The 9,895-nt window shown below is 27.7% G+C and overlaps 1 protein-coding gene across 2 annotated transcripts; it reads left to right on the forward strand.

Annotated features, from left to right (window-relative positions):
• Positions 1-282: 282 nt before the first annotated feature.
• Positions 283-8,076, forward strand: LOC130890852 (serine/arginine-rich splicing factor 7-like). Of its 2 annotated transcripts, none has more exons than XM_057795228.1 (5): positions 283-658; positions 763-879; positions 1,136-1,351; positions 2,068-2,229; positions 5,552-8,076. In XM_057795228.1, exons 2-5 carry the CDS (start codon positions 776-778, stop codon positions 5,667-5,669), a joined length of 600 nt encoding a protein of 199 aa, XP_057651211.1. In that variant the 5' UTR covers positions 283-658; positions 763-775; the 3' UTR covers positions 5,670-8,076. The 2 variants fall into 2 exon arrangements, with proteins under 2 accessions (XP_057651211.1, XP_057651212.1); XM_057795229.1 differs by having other exon boundaries at positions 462-658; positions 5,389-8,076.
• Positions 8,077-9,895: the final 1,819 nt, after the last annotated feature.

A 9,895-nucleotide genomic window follows, 5' to 3' on the forward strand; every position in this document is an offset into this window, starting at 1 on the left:
ACCTTTGACCGCCTACTATATAGTTTACTATTAACTATGGAGGTATAAAACGTTTTTTGTCATAAGTATTGTTTTTTATTCTTATCACCTAATATAACAAAAACAGTAGATACAAAATGAAAACATAACTTCAAAAACATTTTGTACTTCTCTTTTAGTAAAATAATAATTTTTTTAAAATATTGATTGCAGAATAAGTTTTCTATATTTCAAACGTCAACAATGGGATTAAATTTTTATTCAAAAATCGATGATGGTGAGCTTGCTTTAATGTATTATGTTGGCAGCAAAGTGCTACTTTGCCAAGTTTCCATTTTTAAAAAATTTGACAAATCGATAATAATTATTCGACTATATAGAATCTTTATAATAATTGATGTCACAAAGTTATTTTTATGTATTATAATGTTCATTAAATTGGATATGACCATGAAGTATTCCCACTTTAAATTAATTAATTGATTAAGTGGCATCAATGTATGCTGGATGCCATGTTTGAAATTGATAATTGAATGCAAAGGGGAGTGTGGTGCGTTATTCTCGTCCATTTTACGTTTAGTTTGGTTGCAGTAAAGGCGTAATTTATTATTACAATTAGTTTTTGCATTCGTTCTAGTATATTTAAAATATATAATTGATTTAAACTCTCGAATTTGTGGTAAGGCAAAGTTTATAAATTATATCCACGCTTTTGATTTTGCTACATCATATATATAGTACAATTTTCAATTATTCATTCATTTTACTTATATTAAATTACAGGTACTGTTTCAAGATGAGAGATTCGCCAGATTCTACGTCAAAAAGGAGTAGGAGCAAGAGTTCTAACAGTAGCACTAGCCGGAAAAGTAGAAGCAGAAGTGCCTCTAGCGTATCAAGGTAACATAATTATTAAAATACATGTAATAACTGAATATTAGCAAATATTTATAAGATAAATCTGAAAATGTTTTTTTTTCTTTACCATTTAGTCTCTATTTGAGAAAAATTGTTATTTGTTGAGCTAAATTATGTAGAGCTTCTTCAGTTGATTATCAAACAGTTTCTTGTCTTGTTTTTGCTGGTTGTAACAAATATTAATATCTAATTCAGTATTAGAAATTGTAGTGTATTTAGAGTTTATTATATTCATTAGATCTCGCTCAAGAAGCCGCAGTAGTGAAATTGACGGCTACAGATTACATATTGCAGATATAGGTGATGAAGTTAGGCGTTCAGATTTAGAAAAGTTATTTACACCATATGGATGCTTGAAAGAGGTATGGATGACAAACAGTACCCCATGTTTTGGATTTGCTGTGTTCACTGAAAAGAAAGCAGCAGCCGCAGCTTTGAAAGCATGTGATGGAGCGTAAGTATATTACATTATACAATTTTGAATTTTATATAATTAAATATACTTCACTATTATGGTTTTTTTACTAGAATATTTAATTTTGGTATAAATCTTGTAAATCTAAATCTTATATATTCTATCAACAAATATTTATTCTTCTTTAACTTGGATTCTATATTCTTAAATAGTTTAATTCTATTAAATATGTGTGATGAACATAAATTAATGATATCCTTGAATTTCACTGACAATGGAATAATGATGTTTATAATTTAAATTGAATAGTAGGTATATTGTATGAACTTGGGATTATACTATTTCACCTTGGAAATATTTACTACTATACTAAAGGTTTTCAACATTTTGTTGTGACAATTTTCAACTTTAATAATAACTAAAAATAGATACGGGATGGTAAGGGGACATTATTTCCAAAATATCAATTTAGCACACTTTGTAGTCATTTGGTAGATTTTAACTTTTCATAACAGCTAAAATCCATTTATATTGGTTGTCTTCATGAGACTTTCATAGATGATATGATCCACCTTTTATTGTCTGTGAACATATTAAAACGAGATATTATAAATTCATCAAAAATTTACTATATTTAGCTATGGGAATTTACTTGATTTACTCATTGATATTTTGTTTGAATTTTGATTTGAAATATGTGGAAAAAATATTGTAGTAACTAGTCTCTTATCATTTATTTTTTTATTTTATGTCAGTGAGGTTGCTGGATGTCGAATCCATGTTACGTATGCCAGACCCAGAACTCGAGGTTCAGGACGACGTTTTTATAGCAGTAACATGCGGTGTTACCAGTGCGGATACACAGGCCATTTCTATCGTGATTGTCCAGACATTAATGGTGGAGACAAGAGAGACCGGTATAGTATATTTGCCAATGATTTGTAATTGATAACATTTTGGTATAACTAAGTATATATTTCATTGAAAATTTTGCAAATTATATTGATTGATCTTTTTTGTGGCTGTTTCAATAATTATAACTATTAATTACTATAATATACATATGTTCATAAGAAGGTTTTACTTTGTTTACAGGTGAAATTTCAAATTTTGACCACTCAATTTGCTTGTAAAGAGGTGATTGAAATATTGTTAAAAATGTGCAAATAATGGCCGTATTTTCTATTGTTTATATAATGTTGATACAAAGATCAATCAAATTTTCACAGCTTTTTTCGTGAAATAACACATAGCACAGTTGCAATAACCAACCATTTTTTTTGCAAATTAACTTCATCTTAAAATTGTAGTTTGCAAAATTTTCCTTCAAAATATCACTTCTACTCTTGAAAATAATTTGAAATCAGGTTATTAATTTTTCTAAATATTGTGGAAGGATAATAAATAACTAGTGTCACTGACAAATTTATTTAGTATCTTTTTATGTACGTTGGTAGAGTTTTCAGTGTCTTCAACTATTAGTGATATCTGCCTGCCAAAAACTAGTGTTTGTATATCAGTAGCAATTCTTCATCATTGTGTGCAAATACTAAATAAATCATGTTTATTTACATTCATGTTGATTAACTATGTTGCCTCGATTCCTCAAAAATTTTTCTCTTGAGTTCTGTTCCTGATTACCTCTTTTGTTTATTAATGATGCTTCCAGCTTCAGTTATTTTTATTTTTTATCAATTGTCTTTATTATTATAATATGTCCTTAACAGATTCAGTTGTTTCTTGTTATTCTCTATCTGTGATTTTTGTTACTATTCTAATGACTTTGCTTTTTATCTTGTACCACCTCCATTCTTAGATCTTTTGATCATGTTAATTTTTGCTGCATATTTTTTGTCAATTTTCTAATTGTCCGTATATATATATATTATAGTTGAGACTGTTATCACATTAAATATTTTCATTGTCCCATAAATATAAATATTTTTGAGTTGCAGTATTGTTAGTGCTTAGTCAAGTTTTGTTGATTTATTTGACCAGTTGCATATTTCCCCATCTATTTCCTTGTCTTATGTCACTATTTCTATGAGGTATTCGTTTGTCATTGTTCTTTGAGAACAAATTCATTAATCATTTCAATTTTCATTTTCCACGATTTTATTTATATTGACTTCCATTGTTACTGGTTCATTAGTTTTTGGATTTTGAAATAACTGGATACTAATTTTGAAAGGTTCCATATTACTGTATCCATTTGTTGTACCCACACGTTCATGCTCTTGATTATCTCTTCCATGATAATTATACATAATTAAAATTACAATTACATAACTTTTGTTTACTTTAACAATCTTTCAGGAAGATATGAAACATCCCACTTTCTATCTTATGATACTAAAAAGAGTCTAATCAAAAAGTATTGTCTATGGTGGTTGAAGAAAATTCTGTTTATAATTCTCACAAGTTTATGGCAGCCTATTATCACCACTATTACAGTTATCAGAAACCTATTTTTCATGTATTTGGGTTGATAACCAATTATTTATGTCAAGATAAAATACTTTTTGTTTCTAATACGCAGTGAACTAATGATTGATTGAAAAACAAAATGATTGAATTCTAATACCAGAGACAAAGAAATATATCTAGGAATAAAAATGAAACTAAAAAGCATTTTTTATTATCAATACTCGATTATAAAATATATAAAAATCCAGTTCATATTCCACACCTTTTCATGTTTTATCATACAACTTCAGTCCTGATTTTTTTAAGTTAATATATTTTTAAATTGTTTTCAAATGTGGGTCATTCAAGTATAATCATTTAGCAAATTAACTGGAAAATACATAATATGCAAAAATGGTTATCCTTTATATATTTATTTATCAACCACATCTTATTCATACATAAAAAAGGTGTTAAATTTGTTACACAAATGTTTTCCTAAGATCCAACCTTGAAATTAATCAAGAACATGCATTAGAATTAGATAGAAATTACTATTTGATATTTCATTTGTTATATTTCATATTAAATTAATTGTATGTCCTCTGTGTTTGATACTATATAAATATGTGATTTATCTTCTCCATACCCAAGATAGGTAAAAAAACTTTTTCTTCTACTTCTCTCTTTATCAAAAAATGATTGGACATTTACAATTTCTGTAAATATATTGATCAAAAGATCACTTACATCATGAATATCAAAATAATTTTTTTTGTCCTATGTCACAATAATTACAATTACACAATATATCCTGTGCGTTATTTTTTTGCGACAACTCTTATTCGTTCAAATATCATTCATTTATATTTCCGTATACCTCTAAATAGCTTTCCAATAAGCACAATTTTTGGACAGAACAGATGTAGTAAATTATTCTTAGAAGATAGATATGTCAACACGGACTGTTTTAAATATCAATAAGAGAGGTATATCCTACCAAGCATTGTTTAGGTATGTTTTCAAGGGGATTAGGCAAGATTTTCAATGATAGTTTCCTGGTAGCTTTATGCTCTCCAATACTTCTACAAATTCTCATTAAATTTTTATCAATTTACACAAAACCTTGACACATTAAATATCTATATCTTCCTCTATTAGTAAGAATCTGTTTAGTAGTTCATTGCAAACATATTGAAGGGGAGAACTTTGTTTTCTAATTTAAATTGTTTTTCTCTGATGAGATTTTATCATTTGTCATTTAATTATTATTAATTGCTATATAATAAAAACTAATAATTGTTTGATTGCATGAAATAAATTTTAGTATAATATTCTTTTAATCAATAGATTAACGTTTTTTGTTATTTTAGAACTAGATCATAATTGATGAATTTTATTTTTAGTTTTTTATTCTGCAACAAAACTAAATCAAATAGCATCTTAAATTGCTTTAAAAACAGTTTATATGCCTTATGTATTGATATATAAACAAAGATGTACTTATTTAACTTTTTTTATGTTATGTAATAAGTAAAATGAATAGTTGATAGATGGTAAAATTGCTTACTTAGTTACTTTTAGCCACGACGAGTTTCATAGATGTTGTTCACCAATAAATTGCTTCACAGGTTTTGTTTTTCCCTAATTGTTGTTTTGTGATTTGTCAGGCACATGGTTGTATATTTATATGGTTTGGTAAAAAGAATAATGTATGGAATAGTATGATGGGCCATATTGAGTCGTTGACTTGGCGTGGACAAAAATAGCTTTAATAATGGCAAATTGTGTCTGGTTTGACATATGGTTTGATTGTTGGGTACATGTTTTTAGTTACGGCCGTTCTAGAAGGGACAGGGACCGAGACAGTAGAAGAAGATCGAGTCGCAGCGGTAGATACGATGATAGATCCAGGCGAAGTGGTGGAGCAAGCAGCAGACGTCGAAGATAGATACATTCTACTTGCGTTATTTCAGGTAGTATTTAATTTTGTTATAGTACAGTCTCCAATTCATAATGGATGCAATTATGTACATCAAGAAGCCATTTTTTTATGTATACATATTACTTATAATTTAAAGTTTATCAGCCCGTATAGAAATTAGTTGAGTATTCCAATAAAATTGCAATATAATGAAATGAAGAGTTGAATTTGTGAAATTCAAGGTAGGTTTGTGTAATTGTACCAAAGATAAATATAACTAATGAATTTTTCAGAAACAAATAGATTATTGAATGTACAACATGTATTAGAGACAGACAAGCTCTATTTCAATATATTTGTCACGTTGATTAATTATTAGCACTAACAATCTATTTGAGTATTAGTTTTAGATGAATGTATTCATCTTGATTAATATAAAAGTTCGTTTTGAGGTAACCTGTATAAAATATTAGACTGGTGCAGATAAACTTTGAATTTTCTCTTTTGCACATGTACAATTTCAAACGTAATTCAATTATTGTTGTTTATTGTCTTCAAGCTTATACCACTCAAACTTTTGATTAACACCTAGCAGATTAATTATATTTTTCTATTTATTGACATTTCACACAATTTATAATATTTTCTCAGGAAATTGAATGAAAGCATTTCACAGTGAATACAAGATAAAGTTTTAAAATACCTTAGAGGTGTATACAAAACGTAACAATTTGGCTGACTTCAAACACTTCAAATTTTAAAATTCCAGTTATTTTCTGTATGTATCCTGTAAATATGACGCTAATAAACTCAAATTATTAAACCCAGTATTCACAAACAACTTTAATCGAATCACTAATCTTATTATTTAGATTGTCTAAATTGGTATTGAGAACACTGAATGAATTCATTTGATTCTTTGGTGTATATAACCTAAAAAGGAATATATGGTATTTGAAATTTGTTCATGTGCATTTGATTGTTGCAGTTAGGTTTAAGTTTTTACGGTGTTCCTGATCAATAATTTCATTTTATTTTTGTTTCTGAGAACAATTTTCAAATTTTAACAGAATAATATTTATATATAATTTTATTTTGAATGACAAGAATTTCAGGTGCAATTTTTGAATTAATGTGTTAACAGTAATGATTAATTTGATTAGTAATAATGACATTTCCTTAAAAATCTATGAACCTAAGTTATTGTTCTTCAAACACGGTATTCCTTAACCAATTTGGTTGAAGAACACTGTGCAAAGTATAGACACTATTGATGTTTCAAGTTGTGAGTTTATGCAAAGTATTTGATATCATCACTTCGAGCAGATATGTTGATTTTTTAAAGTTGAAACAATAAATATTTGTTTGGACATTGCGTATTAGTGCTTACATTTGAATATTGTGAGATTTTTAAGAAACTTTTTAACTAATCTAAACGAGTAAATGTATATTGCGCAATTATGTACATAAATAAATCTCGAATTTTTTTCAATTAACATTTTTCAAAATTTCTTCAGTAGTCACTAAAATTCTTAAACTATATACTATTTTGTCATCCAATCGTTATTTCTTGATTCTTAGTTCAGGAAGTTAATTGTTTAATATATAAACAGAGTTTTCTGTAAAAGTAATTGGGTGTCTGTCTGACTGAAAAAATCTAATTGATGAAGGTCAGTCTATATTAGTCACCATTTTAGTGTTGACTGCTTTATAAATTTTATAAATGGAACTCACCACATTTAATAACTAACATCAAAATGTTCGACCAATATTTTATTATAGAAGGCTAAAAATAAATTTTATGAATAATCTCATTTTTCCTTGTGAGTTTGCTGTTTTTTGTCATTGCATAAACAAATTCCTGACAAATCCTGAATTTAAGTTATGTATCAAATTTGAGATATATTTATAATTTTTTCAATTTATCGTGCCCTAACCTAAAGGTTAGTTGGAACATAAATTGTTGTGTGTTTTCACAATACCGAGTATAAAAATTAGATTTGTGCTAGTACATACTTTAAAAATGTTGATGTGAAATTCTTATCAGGACCACAAAAAGGTAGATATACTTAATTTGTATTCAGAGAGCCCAAGTTTCCGTCAATAATCTATTATTTAATATATAATTAGCAAGGTGATACTGGAATTACAAAATTTTGTTTTTTCATGTTGATAAACTAGAATTTGAATTAGAACACTAGAGTGAAATCAATAGGTTTTCTTCAAGTGATCTAATAACTGGTTTAATTTTTTTCTGCATTTTTTTTTGAAAAAGAAACAGCAGTTCTCTGATTATGAATAGTTATGTAATGTTTCATATATATATTATATAATTTGATGGTGAAATTGTTAAATTTACCAAAATAGTGGATGTGAGACAGATTTATTATAATCAACATTTTGGAACCAAATAAATTATGAATTTCTACCTGTTTTAAAGTGTTTTATTTCAAAGCTTTTACAGAATAAAATTATTGCCTTGTTAAATGTACCAAACATCTCAAACCTTTTTATATGTTCAATAATGTCTACATTGGTTGAAATGCGCTAAACTGGGGAATTATTGATTTGAAAGAGAAAATTATTGTTGAATAATCCATTATTTGAAGATTATAGGCTATAAAAGATCACGCTACGACCAATAGAAGAGGATCATTGAAAAATATTGCAAAAAAGGGGGCAAATAAATTTCTTTTGCAACATTACAATTCATGCATCTCGTAAATTGTAAAATTTAAAAATCAATAATTAAAAATGCTACTGAAGGTGCTGTTCAAGGGTGAAATCTAAATTGCATGTCAGATTTTACATGGTTTTTCTATCCTCTGAGGATCCAGCTCGGTTTTACGCATTCTCAAGCATGTGTAACCTGTACGAAGTATCTAGAACGAGAAAGAAAATAGTATATCGTCGGCACCTTAATAGTGGTATATTTCTTCCCATTTAAACTATCCATATAGAAGTATTGCATATATTATTGGAACAAACTTCATTGTTTTTTATGTCAAATTTGAAAATTTCACAAATTGTTATCTATTTGTGGTCTAAATACAAGATCCTTGATTGAATATATGTAAAATATGATTACTATGGAAGCACCTCTTTGAAACTATAATTTTTACTGTATACACCTTTTTATACCCTTGTTCATTAAGTAATGCATATTCCCAATTTGTCTCTTAATCCAATAATATAACAAAAATTATCTATCTGGCATACAAGAGGAAAACGGAACTGTGCTTGACGCACAGATCTTAAAAATAATAATTTGGAACATGGGTTTGAAGCAATGTGCACCCATTTGCTTGATTGAGTGCTCAAATTTTGTAATTGGAAAGCAACTATTGGTTTCCTGTAAATTGTGATGCTGTCATGAATTAACTCAATGCTGATTACTTGTTACAAAATATGCTGGCCAACGCCTTGACGTCATATATCAGTACTATATTTGAAATTGTACTGGTATTTGTTTACATCTATTGGCTATTATAAAAATAAGTCTTGTTTTGTTTTAAAGACAATTTGACTTATCTGACAATTCTGATGGTGAAATGTTACTTCTTATGACAATAAAATATTCTATCAAGATTACTTCTCTTCTTGATTTTACACTTTTCTTACCAGTACAATGGAATTCATCATTATCACTGGCCAAAATACTGGGGTATAATTAGGAATATAGGCTTGATACGGCATACTTGTAAATGTATTACTAACTTCAATTTTGATAGGATGCAACAACTACTAAAAATTCGACATTCATCATATATTTAGAGCAAGAGAGCCGCATTTTATATATTAAACATCAAATTAGTAGCCTTGTATATAATCTTTGTAAATAGCTACCCTCAATTAATATCGTCTAAAAAATTTTTACGATAACCAGTCTTACCAACTCAATCACTACATGCCATCTATTTATTTTTCTATTTTGATTTAAATATCCACCGAATATACCAAGAATAACCAATGCATGTGTAATATAGCTGTAGATAGAAAATTATGCAAAGCATTGATATGTTTTAAAGTATATTTATAATTAAATTCATTTATATTCAATGCAATGTTGCTTCCAATTATCAGACACAGAACCGAAAAATAGAATTCAGTTTGAAATTGACAACAAATTGCACCATTCTAGCACAGAACAGGGCAACACTACTTATTTTCTTCTCATGTACTTATGTTATTCTCGATATAGCGCAAAATATAGTTTTCACATTCTCTAATAATTGATTATTTTTTATCAATAT

This window comes from Diorhabda carinulata, chromosome 2, assembly GCF_026250575.1.
Source record: "Diorhabda carinulata isolate Delta chromosome 2, icDioCari1.1, whole genome shotgun sequence".
Lineage (NCBI taxonomy): Eukaryota > Metazoa > Arthropoda > Insecta > Coleoptera > Chrysomelidae > Diorhabda > Diorhabda carinulata.